At 38.2% G+C, this 19,018-nt stretch overlaps 8 protein-coding genes across 8 annotated transcripts; 5 read left to right on the plus strand and 3 right to left on the minus strand.

The window, feature by feature from the left end:
• Positions 1–1,204: 1,204 nt before the first annotated feature.
• RHIMIDRAFT_198154 (barwin-like endoglucanase) lies at positions 1,205–1,558 on the minus strand (the record flags this gene model as incomplete). The annotated part of the gene is made up of 2 exons (XM_023606261.1): positions 1,205–1,268; positions 1,323–1,558. Coding segments are annotated over 2 exons (300 nt in total), but the record flags the coding sequence as incomplete, so codon positions are not given.
• A 1,706-nt stretch (positions 1,559–3,264) lies between these two features.
• Positions 3,265–4,003, plus strand: RHIMIDRAFT_311134 (uncharacterized protein). Its single transcript, XM_023614707.1, has one exon. It carries the CDS (start codon positions 3,293–3,295, stop codon positions 3,740–3,742), a length of 450 nt encoding a protein of 149 aa, XP_023470413.1. The 5' UTR covers positions 3,265–3,292; the 3' UTR covers positions 3,743–4,003.
• Positions 4,004–4,465: 462 nt separating this feature from the next.
• RHIMIDRAFT_65158 (uncharacterized protein) lies at positions 4,466–5,615 on the plus strand. The gene is made up of 3 exons (XM_023615518.1): positions 4,466–4,790; positions 4,845–5,006; positions 5,067–5,615. Exons 1-3 carry the CDS (start codon positions 4,617–4,619, stop codon positions 5,361–5,363), a joined length of 633 nt encoding a protein of 210 aa, XP_023470414.1. The 5' UTR covers positions 4,466–4,616; the 3' UTR covers positions 5,364–5,615.
• On the plus strand, positions 5,134–7,276 carry RHIMIDRAFT_65155 (uncharacterized protein). The gene is made up of 4 exons (XM_023615517.1): positions 5,134–5,512; positions 5,562–5,649; positions 5,705–5,805; positions 5,855–7,276. Exons 1-4 carry the CDS (start codon positions 5,373–5,375, stop codon positions 7,068–7,070), a joined length of 1,545 nt encoding a protein of 514 aa, XP_023470415.1. The 5' UTR covers positions 5,134–5,372; the 3' UTR covers positions 7,071–7,276.
• Positions 7,277–7,704: 428 nt separating this feature from the next.
• RHIMIDRAFT_266698 (squalene synthase) lies at positions 7,705–9,802 on the plus strand. The gene is made up of 6 exons (XM_023611935.1): positions 7,705–8,027; positions 8,088–8,147; positions 8,205–8,340; positions 8,399–8,844; positions 8,890–9,222; positions 9,267–9,802. Exons 1-6 carry the CDS (start codon positions 7,872–7,874, stop codon positions 9,390–9,392), a joined length of 1,257 nt encoding a protein of 418 aa, XP_023470416.1. The 5' UTR covers positions 7,705–7,871; the 3' UTR covers positions 9,393–9,802.
• Positions 9,803–11,456: 1,654 nt separating this feature from the next.
• Positions 11,457–13,165, plus strand: RHIMIDRAFT_197416 (SWIRM-domain-containing protein; the record flags this gene model as incomplete). The annotated part of the gene is made up of 2 exons (XM_023606202.1): positions 11,457–11,894; positions 11,945–13,165. 2 exons carry the CDS (start codon positions 11,457–11,459, stop codon positions 13,163–13,165), a joined length of 1,659 nt encoding a protein of 552 aa, XP_023470417.1.
• A 1,701-nt stretch (positions 13,166–14,866) lies between these two features.
• RHIMIDRAFT_65193 (uncharacterized protein) lies at positions 14,867–15,285 on the minus strand. The gene has a single exon (XM_023615520.1). It carries the CDS (start codon positions 15,191–15,193, stop codon positions 14,948–14,950), a length of 246 nt encoding a protein of 81 aa, XP_023470418.1. The 5' UTR covers positions 15,194–15,285; the 3' UTR covers positions 14,867–14,947.
• On the minus strand, positions 15,286–18,075 carry RHIMIDRAFT_65192 (uncharacterized protein). The gene is made up of 2 exons (XM_023615519.1): positions 17,968–18,075; positions 15,286–17,917 (listed from the first exon to the last, which is right to left on the minus strand). Exon 2 carries the CDS (start codon positions 17,905–17,907, stop codon positions 15,379–15,381), a length of 2,529 nt encoding a protein of 842 aa, XP_023470419.1. The 5' UTR covers positions 17,908–17,917; positions 17,968–18,075; the 3' UTR covers positions 15,286–15,378.
• Positions 18,076–19,018: the final 943 nt, after the last annotated feature.

Genomic DNA, 19,018 nt, shown 5'->3' on the forward strand with positions numbered 1-19,018 from the left:
GCTGCGGAAGAGTGCGTGTGTATATGTGTATCTACAGATGCTTAGTAAATGGTCAAGGGAGCCTCTAAAGAGAATAAGGATGATTGCAGTCATCACCTTTTCAACAAGGTATAAGATAGCTTTTGAAGACTAAAAGGAAAAGAACATTGTGTTACACCGTCCATGCCTTGGATCGAATTAAGGCCAAACGTACAGTGAGAGCACATATTATGTAGCAAAACAAGAACGCTGACCATAGTTCATAGAGTAAAATAGTGCATTTAGTCTTACTTTTGAAAAGAAAGCTCTACAGGACATAAGCGGGGGATATAAATCGAGTCTTTGGAAAAAAGATATTTTATATTTCTTATAATTACACAAAATGTTATTTTGATCAACTGCAAAACGTTGTATATTTAGTGCCTGAATACAAGATGCCAATCATATGCGACAAACATAAAAAACTGATTTAAACATATCAAATCAATTAGAGCATTTTTATGACTCAATTCGTAGCTATTAAGTGACATATTCCCCATCGCCAAAGAGTATTACCTTACTGCTGTTTATTACTGGGATTACAAGTTCATATTGTAGCTCATCTTACTATTTGTGCAACTTTTTCGATATATAACGTGATAGTATGCGCCATGTAATAACAAACAACCCCTTTTTACGCACAGATCATCTATCATATTTTTGAGAAACGTGGAAAAGGATGCTATTGTGCTCAGTCTAGCCATAAATGACTATAGAGTAACTCTTTTTCCAAAGAAATATCAGCAGTAAATGTTTAAAATAAATAAATGAATTTCCTATGAAAAGCAACCTTTGTTAGGAATACTTGTATTTTACTTTTTGTTTCTTTTTGTAAATGTTTATAAAAATCAATAAAGCTCTTTAAAACAAATACTGAGTCATGATACGTTTAAACATTTAAATCATTCAGAATAGCTTTAATTGCTGAAAAGTTATGCCGTCAATACTTTATATTATAGACTACATTGCTCCTTTTATTTTTAATGGACAAGACATATGCTACTACAACATTGTACACATCGTATTGAAAAAGCAAAACAGTTCTTTTGGCCATTGGCTACTCATTTTGCCCTTTTCCTTTTTTTATATATTGCCGAAGCAAGCCTTTTACAAGATGTTATAACCACATTTAAGTTACAGACAAAGTAGTATTTTATTTAAAATAAAATCGATACAAGTGGTGCTTTTAGATATAATGCCATTCAACCTTAAGGACACCCGTATCAAATTTGCCAATTTTTGCAAAAGCTCTAAAGTGAATAAAAGTGAATAAGAATGAAAAATATATAAAAAGACAAACTTACGCGGGTGAAAGATCTATATGAGTCTTGTCACAGCTCTCACAGGCATCAGTAATAGTGACTTTGACGCTTTTACCATTTGCCTTGTTGGTTACCAGCACCTTCTTACCACAAACGCTGCTTTTCTTACTGTAACTTCCATAGAGCTCGCCACCTACAGCAGCAATCATATCGTTATTATCATTCCATTCACCACAGGCGCCTTGGTTAGGAGTGAAAAAGGTTGCCTTGCCATCAAATCCATGGGACTGAGAGGAAGGACTTGACGTTTTGTGAGACTTTTTCTTTGTGGTTGTCTTTCTCTTTTTAGTTGTTGTCTTTTTCTTTGTGGTCGTCTTTCTTTTTTTAGTGGTTGTCTTCTTCTTTTTAGTGGCCGCTTTGCTCTTTTTTGTTCTTGTCTTTGCATCCTTGTCACAGTCGATAGAGTGAGCTAGCCTAAATGGTACATAGACTTCCTTGTTCTTTCCTGAATGATGATATTTGTCGGGTGTATTATACCAGTTTGCAGTGATTGTACATTTTTCTCCAGAGTGAGTTTTTCCTTTGGCGTCTCTAAAAGAAAACCTCTTTTTTGATGTAAGGGTTATTGTTGTGCTAACATCATTATCATCATCCTTTGTAGGCTTGCAATGGCTGTTTCCAACTGAGACATGACCACGAATTCTAAGGTGAGAGCCCGATGCTTTCAATTGAGCCTTGTCAACAGAGAGCTCGCATCTGGTCTTTGCAAAAGCAACGTGAACGATGCAAATGAGTGCTGCTAAGACGTAAAACTGAATGGCCTTCATTTTTACAAGTTGGAAAGAAGGATAAAGCGAGACACTTGCTTTATATATTCTAGTCTGATATACTAGGTTGCACCATAGAGCAATTTTTAATTTACAATCATTCCATAAACGAGAGGGAACCCGTCCATTATGGGTTGCACACAGCGATGAAGCTTTACACAAAAAATAAGAAAAAATGCCATTGCGCATGCCATAGCTAGAGTAGATTCAATTTGAAGGTAGATAAGCGTTTTGGTATGTCTTGGTGATATTATAAACGAGAGCCAGTTTTATTTTAAGCTACTGTCTTGGAGTAATGACAGAAAATAGAATTGTTATTATTGTCAAGCTGTGTTTCTCAAGGAAGGGCCCTTGCAGAATTAGTGTAGCACAAATGAAATTAGTACAGCCTTTCCGTAGTTTCTTATGGGGTCTTTTCCGTCTTTATGATTTTATCAAATGTCACTCAAACGAGTTGAACTGGTTTTGGGAACGACATCGATATAATGTTCCGTTTTCTGCCTACAATTGGGTCATTAAATTAAAGAGATTACTAAAAGTCTTTATTTATAAACAGGAGATACGTATAAGTCTTGGTTGCTTTTATTTTTACATTACAGGGTTGTATAAAATATATACAAACTCTTTTCTTATTTTTTATATTAATTTTTGCCCGGGCAAGTTCAACAAAGTGGGGGTGGAAGAGGAAAGCATAAAATCTGATGGGAGTGAGTGGAGTAAGATAAACTAATCATTATAATTGGTAGGCTAAGACTTGGTGGTGTCAGGGTTCATACTTGTTTCAATCTGGGTGGGTACCGCAGTTATTCACAATCTGTTTATTACCAACGACCAACAATCGAGAACCATAGGAAGCGGCACTAAAACCCTCAAGAGCATGCTATTTGCAGCGGTCTTTTGGGATTTGACGTGTTTGATATAAATCATTATAATAACTCGAGTATAATCTTACAGTAGAGCATACATTCTACTTCATATATTGCATCTGAAAAGAAAAGAATAAACGTACTGACAACAATGATATATAATCACATTGGCTACACTAAATTATACTGATAATATTCAATCTCCCCTATAAAGCTCTTAAACCTAATTTAATAATACTTAGCTCTTAATAAAGAATCTAATTCGCAAATCATCGACTTAGCTGATAATTTCAAATAATAACAAGCTAAATACAACATCATGCAGCGTTTATACAGCATGCGCGTGCAACTGCTGCAATCTATGATTAACAAACTACGTGATCGATGTCTGGCAAGAAAAGCTTATGTCTCACCGCGGCATAGCGCATCTATGCCTTTAAACAAACGTGATGAGAAAGCTGATAGCCAGTTGAAGGCCGATATGTGGAGCCACTGCGCCAGGACGACGCAAGATCTATTACATCGGCTGCGTACCAATATGAAATCCATCCGATTAGTGGTAATTGACTATGCTGGCTTTTCAACTGATTTTGGTGATGTACAATTTTTGTTCAACGCGTACAAGCAAGCTGTGGAGATTGTGGTGGATATAGAATTTTCGTTTGATATGACTTCAAGATCTGATATATTGAATGACAACGGCGTATCCAACAAGTTCAACTGTCGCATTGGTCAACGGAAGCGTAGCCGAAGTTTGATTACCAATTAATATTCTTGTGTTCAGCTTATTCCTCTACTTCTTCATACTCTTTCTATCCATGTCCCATACGCTTACGTTGTCCATGTAGGTACTGTACGTACGTGTACATATTATGACTTATCATATACCTTTGCCTTTCCAATTCTACTCAGTTGGCCTTTTGCTATTGTTAATTGTGTAGATTGGTTCCTCCGTATATCTATAGATTCTTCCATAACTCTTGAATAAACCAATATCATCTCTTTTCTAAAGTTTGGGAAACGCTGAACGAGACGTTAACACAAATTGGTTATCCTGCTTGAACATTTCATCGGATTCTTTTTTTTTTTTCAGATGGAGATTGGTGTTTATAATCTTCCTTTATTGAGGCACTTATCAAAACATTTAGCAGAATGAGTAACGAAGCCTCTGGAGTCACTTAAATATAAATTACCACAGGCCTCACCAACTCGTGATTTTAATAAGGCGCTACAAGATAAAATAATTATTCTAAAATGTCCTGTCGTTACAATACAGTTCAAGGAAAAAAATAATAATTCTCGGTCATAGTCTCGAAGCGTGAATGCTTAACATAGGAAGATTTATATATGTTTATATTTTACACTCCAAAAAACCCACCTTAATTACTGTCAGGCTGCATAAATAATATGTGACTATTTTGCCTTAAAGAGGCTTATTCATAGTTTTTATTATGAGATGTTGAAGAATGACTTTAATTAGCTGGTTCGAAATGACAAATTCAGCATATACCGCTCAGTTACTTGAAAATATAATCAACCTATACTTAACTAAAGAAAATGCGCTAGTAAAGAATTTATCTTTTATCTTGGAAAGTGTTGTCAATCATGATCTACTTAATGAAGTCTCAGCTTCTAATGAAGAGATGGCCAGCCTATACAAAAAGTGGGTCACTCGTCTCAATTCACTACTACAATCGAAAAACGCAGCAGTGCGTCTGTGTGCCATTACACTTATACGAACAACATGTGAAAGATCGCATACATTACTGGTTGCCAATGCCAAAAGCTGGTCTGCCCAACTTTTAGGTTTTATCGGTGTAAGTTCCCTCTAATCTTTTTCTGTAAGCTTCTATTCATACATTTGTAAATAGAAAACAGAAGCTGATGCTATCCATAAAGAATCTATTGAGGCACTTAATTACATATTTGGCTATACACACGACAAACCTGAACTGCATAGAGAAGTAGCCACGCCTAATATGCCGCGATATAATCAACTTTTGTTACAACTAGCTCAGAAAGAAGCATTATTGGTAAATAGATACACTTCGTAAAGAGACCTTTGTTATTAAAAAAAAAAAAAAAAAACACAGCCGACTGTACTTTCTGCATTAACAGCCAATAATGCTCAGTTTCCTTCCAACAGTAAACATATTGCTGAGCAAACACTTCAGCTTTGTCTGTCATGTTTGGATGGATCAAGAGATCTGGACCAGGTCATAGCTCAAAGGGCCAGCAAGTGTTTAGCATCGCTGTACAGAACAGGAAATAAAGCTACCATGGCCGATCAATGGAGAGATATGCTATTGCGACTTATTGGATCTGTGCACCAGTGCCTAAACCGACTCTTTGATACAGTTGATGAAGGTAAATATCGGACCGACACATAAAACATACTAATGATCCGGTTAGAATCTTTTGAATTCGACGCATCCTCTAGCTATCCTTTCCGTTCTGTGGAGAGAGACTATGTTGAAGCCTTCCCTCTTCTTTTGAAACGAGTTCAGTTGCTTCAGGACTCTATTTCTACATTTTTGACGTAAGAACATTAGAAATCAAGTCAAGATGATGTCTAACACATTGTATAGAACTGCTACCCATGTGCCTGTTCGTGTTCCTGTAGTGCAATTGGTTGATCTTTTATGTCGTATTTACAATGTCTTTGATGGCTCTCTGGTAACACTTTAGACTATATGCTCATACTACTCCTTCTAACATCATTTGGTTATAGATGCGTGATTATAAAGATAGAAGTGAGTTTTTTAGTGTAATGATGTGCTTGCCTACACTACACTTCAATACAACCAAGGTATTCAGCAGCTTGCTTTACTGGTAAGTGTCTATCATAACAACTGCTACACTTGCTAACTGTAGTTGGCAGTACTGGACAAGAGATGTTTCGATACAGTAAGCTTTTTTCAAAAATACTTCACCGTCTGCTGACTGAATATAAGCACAAGAGAACATTAAGACTGTCAGTGTACAAGCTGATAAGACTATGCCTTGAAAAATGTGGTTACACTTTTGCTGAAAACTTCACTAAACCCTTGATCGCTGCCATATTAGAAGACTTACAGACTGTAAAACACAAGCCCACCAGCCTGGTGATGCCTAGCCAGCAAAAAGGATCACACAAAAAGCGAAAGACAGAGGTCACGAATTCTGATTCTATAACATCCAGACTTGTTTCGTCAGCGTCAGGAGATGTTCAAGCAGCTGCTTTACAAACCTTGGCCACCTTTTTAGATGTCTTTGGCTTTGCCCTTGAAAATGCGCAACGCGCATCAATTGACTCGACTGTTCTGATGAGACTCTTACAAACAGTGCAACCTTCGAATATGTCTAGTGAAGAGGTTAATCTTGTCAAGGTTGAATTATATAACTGTCTGTTAGCCTCTGTTACACGCCCTATGGAAGCACAGGCTAGTATCCTCCCTCATGCTGTTCGCTTGTTCACTGCTGGTATGAATGACTCCACTCACGAGTTGCAAACGATCTGTAAAAGAGGACTGACGATCTGTGACCTTATCACGCATGCACGACTGCCTCCTATTCAGCGTGCTCTACCCAAAGAGTCACCTGTTGTTCAGTTGGATGCACCCGTTGTGGAAAAGAAAGTAGAAAAGAAGGCGGTTGAAATGGTAAGAGAAGTAGATAATGGTCCTCAATCCAAAGACAGAGAGGCAACAGATATACAAGTTCAGCGTACTTCGCCCAAGGAACCACCTGTTGTTCATTGGAATACGCCTGCTGTGGAAAAGAAAGTAGAAAAGATAGTGGCTGAAGAGGTAAAAGAAGAATCTCAGTCAAAAAGCGACGAGTCAATGGATTTGAAAGAAGAGGTGCCAGTTTTCAATGTTCCAGTTCTGCCCAAGGAATCGCCTATTGCCCATTTGAATACAGTTGTTATGGAAGAAGAAGCGGAGCAGACGACGATCGAGGTGGAGATGAAGACAGCTGAAGAGATGGATGCACAGAACGAAGAGCCACAATCAAAAGACAGCGAGGCAATAGATATAGAAGAGGAGATGCCAGCTTTTGATATTCCAGATATTGATATGGCAGGTCCAGATAGTGATGTTGAAGATGATGAATAAAGTTGTACCTTTATAATTCCCTTTTAATGTAATGTTGCTTTATACCACCATTGCTATTATGTGAATAAACACCCGGTTTTATTTAGATGTAGACAAATAATGGTCTAGCTTTGGCCATTACTCGGAAGAACATAGTCATACAAGAGTTTTACAATGGACGGATAAGGTTTGGTTCGTCTTTAGCATCCCGTAAATAAGAAATCGTATGCTTTTTTTTTTTCATAAATATATTGTCATAGTAACTATTTCAGGATAGTTATTCTTTTGCCTTTGCCCATTTTGTAGATTCTGAAAAGAAAGGGGTGCAATGTGTATAACCTTAACTTTGTTTAAATAATCTTGTATTTTCTACTGAAAATATACTTGCATACTTCAAAATCCTGCATATAAAAAGACAGCCGTGTAGTAAACGCTATTTAAGAGCAATTAAAAAAAGTGCAGGGCAATAGAGTGTGTCAAGCAGTGTTCCACACAAAAGGTTATTTGAAGAGAGCAAATGTGTGACTAGCGAATTGGATACATGCAATACAAATAAAAAAGGCCAAGTTCTGCAAATGCCACCGAAAAAGCATATCAATACCACTTGTACATACCTGTAGCCAAACTTTGAGAGAAGGGAAGAGAGAGGGGGAGGGGAGAGTAAAGACCAGAGAAAAAGGCATTTAAAAGCGAATGATTGCAGTAGTCACATTAAAGGACCTCTCTTTTTTCAAGGTTACATTGTAACCCACTTTGTACCCTTTTTCTTTCTTTTTGCCCTTTTCCTTTTTTCCCCCTGGAACATCATCTTGTTGATTCATTATGTTGTCAGCTTTTTTAGATTCCATTACTCGACCAGATGAATTAGCTGCTTTATATCGGTACAAATTTGCACCCAAGACAGATGCTCATCGACGTCTTCAGCAGACATTAGCCAAGGACGCGTCCAAGAAACGTTGCTATGACTTCTTAAACATGGTATGCGCTTTGTAGAGAAAGAAGAAAAGAGCTGTGAAATATAATAATAATATAATGTAGACGTCTCGAAGTTTTGCAGCTGTCATTCAAGAATTAGAGCCTGATGAAGTTAGAGATGCTGTAAGGGCAAACGAATGCCTATTTACACTATTGCTGATCTATGTCTCATCCCCTTAGATTTGTTTGTTTTATCTTGTCCTGCGTGGGCTGGATACAATTGAGGACGATATGACGTTGCCTTTGGATCGAAAGGTAGAGCTGTTGAGATCTTTTGACAAAATTATTTACCAGAAAGGATGGACATTTAATGAAAGTAAGTTTTTATACATGTAAAAAACAAAGAGAGGCAAAGAGAATAACATTCTTTATAGATGGTCCCAATGAAAAAGATCGTGAGTTACTAGTTCAGTTTGATGTTGTGATTGACGAATTTCTTCGTCTGAAGCCTCAATACCAAAAGGTTATCGAGAATATTACCAATTTGATGGGTAATGGTATGGCAGATTATGCAACAGGAGAGCATCGTGAAAATATGTCTGTAGCGACTGTTGCTGATTTCGATCTGTATTGTCATTATGTGGCTGGTCTGGTCGGATACGGTCTTTCAGACATCTTTGCCGCTTCTGGATACGAAGCAGAAGAACTTGCCAAAGAGAAGAAACTGTCCAATTCGATGGGATTATTCTTACAGAAAACAAACATTATTCGTGACTATAGAGAAGACTTGGATGATGGACGTCAGTTCTGGCCAAGAGAGATCTGGAGTAAATATGTAAAGGATTTTAGTGATTTTACAAAGCCAGAGTTCAAAAAAGAGGTAACACAATAGAAATTAGCGTAGACCATTGTTTAACGATTGTAGGCCAAATACTGTTTGAACGATATGGTATTGAATGTCTTGAACCACATACCAGATGTATTGACATATCTATCAAAACTCAAAACACAACCTATCTTTATGTTTTGTGCTATTCCTCAAGTCATGGCTATTGCTACACTTGCACTCGTCTTTAATAATTTACAAATCTATGAACGCAATATAAAGATTCGTAAAGGCGAGGCTGTTCGATTAATTTTAGACAGTTCAAGTATGGATAGTGTCGTTGCTATCTTTAGAAAGTATGTATTTGAAATTGCAAGAAAGAATGATGCCTGTGATCCTAACTTTATGGAAATCTCGATGGCTGTTGGAAAGGTAAGGGAATGTGCCGATCGGAATATGGATACTAATTTTAGCAGATTGAGCAATGGATTCATACTAATTATAAGCCATCAAGCGCAATTCAAAAGAAACAATTTAATTTATTTACTCCTATTCTTATTGGCCTTATCGGTGTACTTCTTTTTGCTTACTTCAAAAACTAATAATAAACTTACTCCACACGCGGATTTATTGACAGACAAAGTGTTATCCAATCAAGTCATTCCAGCTAAAATGATGTCGCGTGAACAGAGTACGCTTAAGTAGTGTTACCTCAAGCGCACTGATAGCATTCTATAATAAACTATCTATTTTAGCATCTTCATTCATTGCAAGAAAGGGATTGAATTGATAAATAAAAGGAATATAAACTCGGTTCAAGTCAATGAGTATCAACGCCCAATTGGATACTTTAGTAATTGTGTGTTTGTGTATGTGTGTATATATGTGTGTGTAGAGAAGTTCGGGCCATGTTCTGTAACCTGGGCGATCCCTCGCTTTGATGCTGTGAGAAAACACTTATGATGTTGTCATGACAGAGATCACCGTTACCATAACACCTTTCTTCCTGTCACACATATACACACATACACAATTATATATGTGCTTGCATATACCCGTTATTATGGGGCTTATTCAATTGTTTAATTGTTCACTGCGGAAGGGAAAAAAAAAAAAAAGAGTAAGTTAAAAAACGTGCTTCACTGCTAACATGTCCTGATGCTTTCTTTCATAGTAACACTCGTGAACATGGCCCCAGAGTCTGAATCAAGTTCCCATATCAGATGATAGCGATGATGTATGTAGCGTGGAAAATGCCTGTAGTGCAATTTTATTCATAATCAAGTGCAATATGGCATAAACTTTGGAGAGGATTGACGATGGGTTGAAATAGCCAAGTCTTTCATCTTTTCGTTCAAGTCTTGTTCTAAGCTTGAATTTTCTAATGTCATGTCGAAAGCATATGGATTCTCATTAAAGTTAATTTGCTCATCTTGTTCTTCTTCCAGATTGTACTTTTCTGAATTATCTGACATTTTTAAAATATTAAAGAAAAAAACTATTTTAAACCCAATGAAATCATGCTTATTATAGCCACTAATCTAAAATTGAATACAATGAAGAGACTATGATTACATAATAATGAGTTTTAGCATCAATGCTCCATTCTTTCTTTGATATCATGACATAAAGAAGAAATAAAGAAGTAAAGACATAAGGTTATTGCATAAAAAAGATGTCATATAATCCCCAAGTTGCACAGAAAGTTAATACATTTGATTAAGCATTGTCCATGTAAAGCGAAGAAAAATGTTATTATTACTTTATGAATATATTTAAGATGATGACAAGTACATATACAAGAAAGGTTTCATAAGGGAATTATACATAGATCATAGAAACACAATAGGGTAAAAAAAGGCTGGTTGATATTTACAGATGGGTATGGTTAATTGTATGAGACTTCTGTTGGTTCGAGGCTTGGAAAGGATACATAGTCATCTTTAAATGATAGAGTCTTTTTTGATTCAGTCCAATCTATGCTCCAATTCGATGGTGTTGAATGATTAGATGCCACTGAGCAAGTTCTGACCATTTGATGATTATGTCCATTGTTGTTCTTTATAGAACTACTTCCTTTTCTTCGCCATTCACTCCAAAATTGAAACATTTTAAAGAGTAAAGAAAAAGAGAGAGAAAAAGGAAAAGAAAAAGAATGAGGGAGTATTTATACCTTTTTTATATCTCCATGATCACTGCTGGAATACAAAAAAAAAGGGTTTTAAACAATTCTAGATTTATTGTAGCCAAGACCCAAATTCATCTCGACTTTTTAGTTATTTGTTACACTCGGTATTTATAGAAAAACCATGTTTCATTTTAAGCTACTGACTTTCACACGTCAAAAATGTGCATCAATATAAAGACGTTCCCTCCCCCCCCCCCTTGTAAATAGTTCCAAAAATAACAAGAAACGTGAACTATTTAGAAATCTGTAGTCTAACTCCATCAACACACACACACACAGCTCTCTATCTCATACTCTATCTCTCTTTTCTTTCTATCATTCTGTATCTCTTTCTTCCTCTCCCCTTTTCTCTGTCTTTTTATTGGACTACAAATAGTTAGGTGGCGGTTGATGAATTCCAATCTGCGTCATTCTATTAAAAAACTATTTTTTGTTTTATTTTATTTTGATATCAATGGAACAGCAACAATCGACATCAATGGATACTAATTCACCAAAAGACAACATCAAAAAGGAAGCACATCTTTCTGAGTCAGAGAATAATGTAAATAATGAACAATCTACAACCAAGACAGAACCATTGACAACAACTCGTTCAGTCATTGAAGTTGAGGCACGTAAATATCTCATGGAACAAACAAAATCAGTTAAAGTACCTTCCTATGCCTCTTGGTTTGATTTCAACTCAATTCATCCAATCGAACGCGTTGCACTACCTGAATTCTTTACAAACAACAATTCATCAAAAACGCCAGCCATCTATCAAGATTATCGCGACTTTATGATTAACACATATCGTCTTAATCCAAAAGAATACCTGACAGTAACCGCTTGTAGACGAAGCTTGGCTGGCGATGTATGTGCAATCATGAGAGTTCATGCCTTTTTGGAGCAATGGGGTTTAATCAATAGTGAGGTAAATAACCAAAAGATAAAAAAAAAGCATCATATCTGACTCTCTTTTAGTGCGATCCTTTCACTTGGCCTTCATCTATCGGTCCACCCTATACAGGTCATTTTAGAGTCACAGCAGACACACCTCGAGGTTTAGCCCCTTACAAGCCAAATATTAAACCAAGTACATCATCAGCGCCCAAGGGAGAATTGAATATTGAATTAAGACAGAAAGTGTTTGAGGCAGCCAATGGTACATCTACAAGGGAATGTTTTTGCATAACATGTGGTGCTGAATGCAGTCGAGAAAGATATCACAGCTTAAAGATCAAAAACATGGACCTTTGTCCTCTCTGCTACAAAGAAGGTCGTTTCCCAGCCTCCTGTTTTAGCAGCGACTTTATTCACTATAGCAGACAACAAGAGAAGCAAGAAAAGTCGGAAAAGTGGTCAGATGAAGAAACGCTGCTACTATTGGAAGCTATTGAGCTGTATGATGATGACTGGAACACAATAGCTGACTACGTGGGAACAAAGACCAGAGAACAATGTATCTATCATTTCCTACAATTACCTATCGAAGATCCCTATCGTTCTATAGATGGAAATGTTCACAGCAGTGTCGTTGATCATAAACGTATCCCCTTCTCTCAGGCGGACAATCCGGTCATGTCCATATTGGCATTTTTGGCATCAACGGTTGATCCTGAAGTCGCTTCTACTGCAGCTAAAGCGGCTATTGCCTGTCAGGAACAGCAAAAAAGAAAGAACGAGGATGCTATGGAGTTGGATAAGGAGCAGCCCAACAAGAAGCCGCGTACGTTGATAGAAAAGGCAGCATCAGTAGCGCTGGGATCAGCTGCTGCTAAGGCTAAATCATTGTCTTCCATTGAGGAGAGAGAGATTAGGAGATTGGTGCATTCAGTCCTTGAAGCCGAAATAAAAAAGGTCGAACTCAAGATGAATTACTTTGATGAAATGGAAGCCGTTTTGGAATACGAGATGGAAGCACTTGCTCAACAGCGCAAGGATGTATTCACCTATCGTTTGTCAGTTAAAAAGACGGAAGCTCTACTAGAACAGGAGATTAATAAAAGAGGAGGTGTCGAGATGGCTATCGAAAATGGTTGGGCACCACAAGAGCTTCAGCAACTCATTCATAATTCCCTTTTCAAAGAAGATTATCATCTAGCTGACATGTCTACCTTGAACGAATCTACCCTAGTTCACCCGTCGACTCGCATGGATGAAAGTGAATCAGCAAAGGATGCATCCTCAGTACTCTGTCTCTAATCTCCTTTTTTAATAACATTACCCCCACTCCTTCTCTCTGCTCTATTGCATGCTATATAGCACATTTTGTATAAAATAAAATACTTTTTATATAATTTATGAACTTGGTTGATTGAATACATCTACATAGCGAGAACGCATAGGTTTTCTGCCACCACCAGCTCTTCTAGCACCAGCAGGAGGCGGTGTACTGACTGCTGGAGAAGCACTTGTAGGAGGCGCGGCAGTATGACTAGGTGGACCAACTGGAGCAGAGTTCACACGAGGAGGAATACTTGTTGGCTTTGGAGCTGACGAAGGAGGTGACATGGACGTAGTAGAAGGTTGTGGTGTCATTGCCTTGGGAGGAGGAGGAGTAGCATTAGTAGTAGTGGCAGCTGGTTGAGCATTGTTCTAAAAAAATGTACATTAGTCAGGTTATCGGGTATCTTTTAGCAAAACTTACGGATTTCCAAACCCAACGTTTTTCCTTTTCGTCAAAATAAAACTGGTTCTCATCACCAAGGTTTGCTTTAATGGGCTTCTTTTCTTCGACATGGCTTTTTCGGGAGAATAATGAGAAGATGCCCCAACCACCACTCTTGGCAGATTCCTTTTCAGGTTCATCTTTGGGCACTTCCCTCGGGCGATCACCTTGTTCTTTATTTTCCTCTGATTCCGATATACCCTTGCTCTTTTTTTTAATGGATGAGTTCCCAAATCCTAAATCGTCATCATCGTCATTATTATTATTGTTGTTGTTGTACGATGGTTGAGTTGTTGGATTGGTTTGATAAGGTGGTACAGTTGCATCTGATGGCTGATAAGTGGTGTCGGAAGGAGTGTAGGTATTGGCTGGTTGATAACTTGTGTCAACTTGAGGAGTATAATCATCTCCGTAGCTATAGCCATAACTGTATGTACCCTGTTCAGGCGTGTCATGTGATGGTTCAGCAGGGACATAGGTACTAGTGGCTATAGTATAATATAAACAATTACATGTGAGTTATAAAAATACTAGATTATATTACCTTGACCATAAGTGAATGGGGATGTTACTTGATGAGTATTCGTAGTCATACCGTGCTCATACAACCCATATCCAGCTTGATCACCTGTATTGTTTTCAACCATGGTCTTTTCTTCAATTGAGCCAATTAGTTCATCAAAAGTGCTCTTGTTTAAGAGAGACGCAATAGTTGCACTAAACAAAGTTAGTAACAGTCAAGACATATATCTTCAATCTTACTTCATCTCACAGAAGCGATTCAATGTCTTTAATCTTTCTATCACCGTCTGACGATGATCATCCGACTGAATTCTGTTCACGACGGATTCTACATAGATCTCGGATTCTTTCACAAAGCCTAGATCCTTCAGCCACCAGGCATGTACAAATTTGAATGGCTGTAACGATAAGATGGATCGGTCATTTCCCTTTAAAGATAAGGCAAAGTCATACAGTTCCATGAGGTACAAAGCGTCTAGATCTGTTGACAATGTTTCTACAATATTAGCGTCTATACCAGATAACACCGATGCCTCAGGTGATAGAGTATAGCTGTATGTAATATAGCCTTTTTAGTTTTGTAGCTCAAATGTAAAAATGGATTGAAACTTACCAAATTCGTGATTCATCCATAAGCTCGTTTTGCCTTAATACATCGCCTAGACCACGTATGGCTTCTTGACTACTTTGTGTTCGATTGGCTATAAAGAGGCGTAATGCGAATTTCCAGTCATTCAAGGATTCCTTTGAGAAGTGAGGCTGCTCATCTACATTATTTCTCACCAATTCATTCACTATAAAGCAATGGTTAATGAAATAAAAATCATAAGACTTGTCTTACCCGTATCTGCACCAGCACCGCCAAATAAAGAATAAAGTATACGTAACGATTTTTTGTCGTCTGTAACCTGAGAGGTCAGTTGAACGGATGAAGAGAACAGTGTTCGGTTGATAAATTGAGAGGCTGTACGTTTGTAAAGGTCTCCTGCGTTTACACTTTGACTGATCATCAAGGCATGTGCCCACATATCGTTCTCCATAGCGAATTGGCATGCCCCTTCCCTGTCTCCTTCCAGTAAAAATACCTCTAATTTGTCTAGTAGTGTCGCGCCATCAATGACTTCCTTGGTTGAACCAAACAAAGATAGGATAGATTTATCCAATTGCTCACTGAAAGGGAAAGAAATATTAGTTCTCTATATATCAAGGCTTTTTCTTTCTGTCTTTACCTTTCTCCTAAAACTCCATTTTCTTCTACGAGCAATTTTATAACTTCCCACAGTAAATGCTTACTATCCTCTTTAGGAAATTCATTGATTCTACTATCCATATAACTCAACACACGATTCTTCTTTTCTTCGTTCGATAAAGCTGTGTCAAGCAAAGCAGCTTGTTCATAAAACTGTTTCAAGCTTTTGGCCATCTCATCTTTTTTGTCATCCAATGGGTTTCGTGGAACTGCCACAGGTTGCTGAGGACTGTTATCCACAGTATTTTGGGGAAAGGTAGCAAAGGGTGTAGTAGATCGAGAAAATGGAGTATTGGACCTTGACAGGCCGGCCAAGGGACGACCACATTCGCAACAGAATTTAGCCTTGGGCTTGTTCTCTCCCTCACATTGAGGATCAGGGCATGGGACAAGTGGAATCGCTGGTGAGGCAACACGAGCCTCAGATAAAGAGCTTCGATGATCCAGAGAGCTTCTAGGTGAGGCATAATCCATTGAGGGTCTGTATGGAATATAGCTTGTGGATACAGGTGAAATTGCACGCTCAAAAGAAGTGATGGGCGGTGCTTGAGAATCAGTGTATGACTGTGGAGGCACAGGTTGGCTTGGTAAAGATTGAGGTGGGACAGTTCTGGTTTCCGTAGGTGTATAGAGATTCGCCACCAATTGAACTTCTTCAAATTGTTGATCACCCCCTTCATTATTCTTTGTCACAGGCTCATACACATTGGATTGATCCATACTTTGAGGTGTATACTCTGTCAGCTGAGCTTTGTCTTCGATTGGAGTGTAAGCAAACAGGTCAGGCTGAGAGGTTTCAGTCGTGGTTGCAATGACTGCTTCTGTATCGTTCACTGGTGCCAGTTGCACTTCAGCAAATTGAGAGTCGGTGTCCTTGGTATTATCCGGGCTAGGGTTTAACTCGACTTGCGTAGTAGATGTGTCTGTTCCAAGCTCTTGCTGAATCGAATTTGAAGCATCGGCATGGGATTTTACAATACCATCGTTTGATGAGTAAGGTTGATCTTGATATTTAAAATATTCTACTTCCGTAGGGATATTGCCTTCAACCTGAGCACTTGCCGTACCTTGCTGTTGTCGCTCCTGTTGGTTTGATGAAGGGACATGTTGCGCTGCGTTCTGCGAGGGTGTATTGTCTTGCTGCAAGAAATCAAAAGTGACATCACTTTGTTGTTCATAAGCAGCTGCTGAATACATATCAGGGTGATAGGCGTCTTGGTTGTCAGTAAAATACTCTTGAGCATTTTGCTTCTCGTCACCAGAGACGATTGCCTCAGTATTTGCCTCAGAGCCTTCTACAGCATAGTTATATTGCTGACTATTCTGTGTATCATGTACAGGTACAGCTTCGGATCCAGTGGTATAAGTACTCGGGTCATAGCTTTCTTGAACAGGAACACGTTGCTGCTGCTGACTGTTAGGAGCATAGGCAGTAGAATCAAAAGAGTCGAAAGCAGCATGATGAGTAGCTTCCAGCGTGGCAGTAGGATCATAATGTGGGACCTGGGCACTATCTTTATCAGTCATAGCATAAGAATTAGGATCATAGGCCGCTTGGGCATTGCTTTCCTCCGTAGTAGTATAAGCATTTGGATCATAGGCCGCTTGAGCATTGTTTTCTTCTGTGACGTTATAGGCATTAAGATCGTACATTGCTTGGGCATTGCTTTCCTCCGTAGTAGTATAAGCATTTGGATCATAGGTCGCTTGAGCACTATTCTCTGCTGTGGAACTATAGGCATTAGGATCGTACGCTGCCTGGGCATTGTTTTCTGAAGTAACTCCAGCGGTGGTAGCATAAGCATTTGGATCATAATTTGCTTGATAGTACTCAGAATATTGAGGATCATATTGATAATTATAGCCATATTGGCTCATATCATATTCCAAGTTTGTATTAGGATCATAATAGTGGATTTGATTTTGTTCGTCATAGTAGTAATGAACATTAGGATCAAACTGCTGCTCTTGTCCTGCTTGGCTATACTGCTGAGGATCATACTGTTGATGTTGCTGTTGCTGTTGCTGTTGCTGTTGTTGTTGTTGCTGTTGTTGTTGTTGCCCTTGATCGTATTGAGAATAATAATCTGTTGTCGATTGCTGTTGTGGCTCGTAGCTGTATTGCGTATAGGCTGTGCTGGGGTCATAAGCCTGAACAAGTGAAGTGGGCTGTTGTGAAACATACTCTTGACTTTTTACAGAGGAAGCCCGTCCCAAGTGGTCAAAGAATGACTGGGATGTCTGGTCAAAAAGGCTTGGTGACGCGTTTGTATTGGATTGCTGTTGTAAAAAGAAGTCAGTAGCTCCTCCATCGTTTTCTCCAAACAGAACAGATGCATCGGCTATTTCCTTTGCCCTTTTCTCTTCTTGTTTTTGCTGCTCTGTCTGTTGCTGTGTTTGTTGTGTCTGCTGTTGTAATTGACTGAATGGGTCATTTTCTGTTGGCCCATCAAATGGGATGGCTCCTCCTCCTCCTCCTTTTGTTTCCTCTAATGAAGATGTCATTTTTATTTTTCTAATAAGTGTAAGTCATCATTTTGAATGCGGCAAAGCTTTGTTTCTTACGACAAAATTCTTTCTTCTTTCTTTTTCAATAAAGACAATAGATATACACAGAAGAAAAAATATATAAAAATAAAAAACTTGAGGATAAGGATTGTACTTCCAGAGAATCAATGAATCAATGTCGTTCTTTCCATATATGGAAGTCGCTTTTCTAAAATTCAAGATTAAATCTCTGGCGCCCTATTATTCGTCACAATTGATATTCATACAAAAGAAGGGAGGGAGGGGGAAGGAAATTTTTATTAAGGAACAAACAGTTAATACATGTTAAAAAAAACTGATACAGCTTCATTTGTCTGAACTTAAAAGTGCGAATGCTGTATAGAGCCTTACACTGTACGGACGTATGAAAGAGCCATATCAATCATACGGAAGATTGATCACTCGTTGTGTCTTGGCGCATAAAACATCAAGACGCTGATTGTTGTTTTTTGCAGTGAATAAGAATATGTCTAATATGTTGTGAGCAGCGATAATATCATGCTTCCATACGATATTGCAATTGTTTTGTTTACATTTCAATACGGCATGTACTCTTGATGTGAATCATATTGTTCAGGTACGACTGCATTGTCGAAATCGGAGGCAAAAGTAGAGCTATACATGTCTTGATGATAACCCTTTCCTTCATACTGATGTTGGTCAAATATGGTTGTGTTGCCGCCAGTTGAAACTGTATGAGAAGTCTTATCGTTGCTAATGTCGTAAATAGCAGGCTAACTTTCTTTTCAGTGACAGTATTGTCCACATTTCTACTATTATATCCATTGCATATTTGACGAGTCAAAGACTCATCTACCATAAAAAGCTCTAACTTCTTTCCGCAATACTTTTTCAAAGCTTTTTTGATGAGATGGACCGGTGCCGCTTTGTTTCCTCTGAGGCTGCCATTAAACATCTCATCTCCAAGAGCAATTATTGTTTTTGGCAAACACTTGATGCACTCAAAAATATACTCAAAGATAGACTAACACTACGAGTGCTGCCTCTACCTACTACCTATAATGTCGCCCAACAAAGCTTTTCAATGAACAGTGTCAAGTTAAACATG

Source organism: Rhizopus microsporus (genome assembly GCF_002708625.1).
Source record: "Rhizopus microsporus ATCC 52813 unplaced genomic scaffold scaffold_2, whole genome shotgun sequence".
NCBI classification, from domain to species: domain Eukaryota; kingdom Fungi; phylum Mucoromycota; class Mucoromycetes; order Mucorales; family Rhizopodaceae; genus Rhizopus; species Rhizopus microsporus.

Excerpts from the sequence above, each read along its gene's own strand:
- RHIMIDRAFT_311134 (XM_023614707.1), top strand. The coding sequence starts at position 3,293 with ATGCAGCGTTTATACAGCATGCGCGTGCAACTGCTGCAATCTATGATT.
- RHIMIDRAFT_65158 (XM_023615518.1), top strand. The coding sequence starts at position 4,617 with ATGGCCAGCCTATACAAAAAGTGGGTCACTCGTCTCAATTCACTACTA. Across the intron at positions 4,791-4,844 it reads AACTTTTAGGTTTTATCGGT|AAAACAGAAGCTGATGCTAT; the intron begins GTAAGTTCCCTC and ends ATTTGTAAATAG. Across the intron at positions 5,007-5,066 it reads CTCAGAAAGAAGCATTATTG|CCGACTGTACTTTCTGCATT; the intron begins GTAAATAGATAC and ends AAAAAAACACAG.
- RHIMIDRAFT_65155 (XM_023615517.1), top strand. The coding sequence starts at position 5,373 with ATGATCCGGTTAGAATCTTTTGAATTCGACGCATCCTCTAGCTATCCT. Across the intron at positions 5,513-5,561 it reads TCTATTTCTACATTTTTGAC|AACTGCTACCCATGTGCCTG; the intron begins GTAAGAACATTA and ends CACATTGTATAG. Across the intron at positions 5,650-5,704 it reads ATGTCTTTGATGGCTCTCTG|ATGCGTGATTATAAAGATAG; the intron begins GTAACACTTTAG and ends ATTTGGTTATAG.
- RHIMIDRAFT_266698 (XM_023611935.1), top strand. The coding sequence starts at position 7,872 with ATGTTGTCAGCTTTTTTAGATTCCATTACTCGACCAGATGAATTAGCT. Across the intron at positions 8,028-8,087 it reads GCTATGACTTCTTAAACATG|ACGTCTCGAAGTTTTGCAGC; the intron begins GTATGCGCTTTG and ends AATATAATGTAG. Across the intron at positions 8,148-8,204 it reads CTGATGAAGTTAGAGATGCT|ATTTGTTTGTTTTATCTTGT; the intron begins GTAAGGGCAAAC and ends TCATCCCCTTAG.
- RHIMIDRAFT_65193 (XM_023615520.1), bottom strand. The coding sequence starts at position 15,193 with ATGGAGAACGATATGTGGGCACATGCCTTGATGATCAGTCAAAGTGTA.
- RHIMIDRAFT_65192 (XM_023615519.1), bottom strand. The coding sequence starts at position 17,907 with ATGACATCTTCATTAGAGGAAACAAAAGGAGGAGGAGGAGGAGCCATC.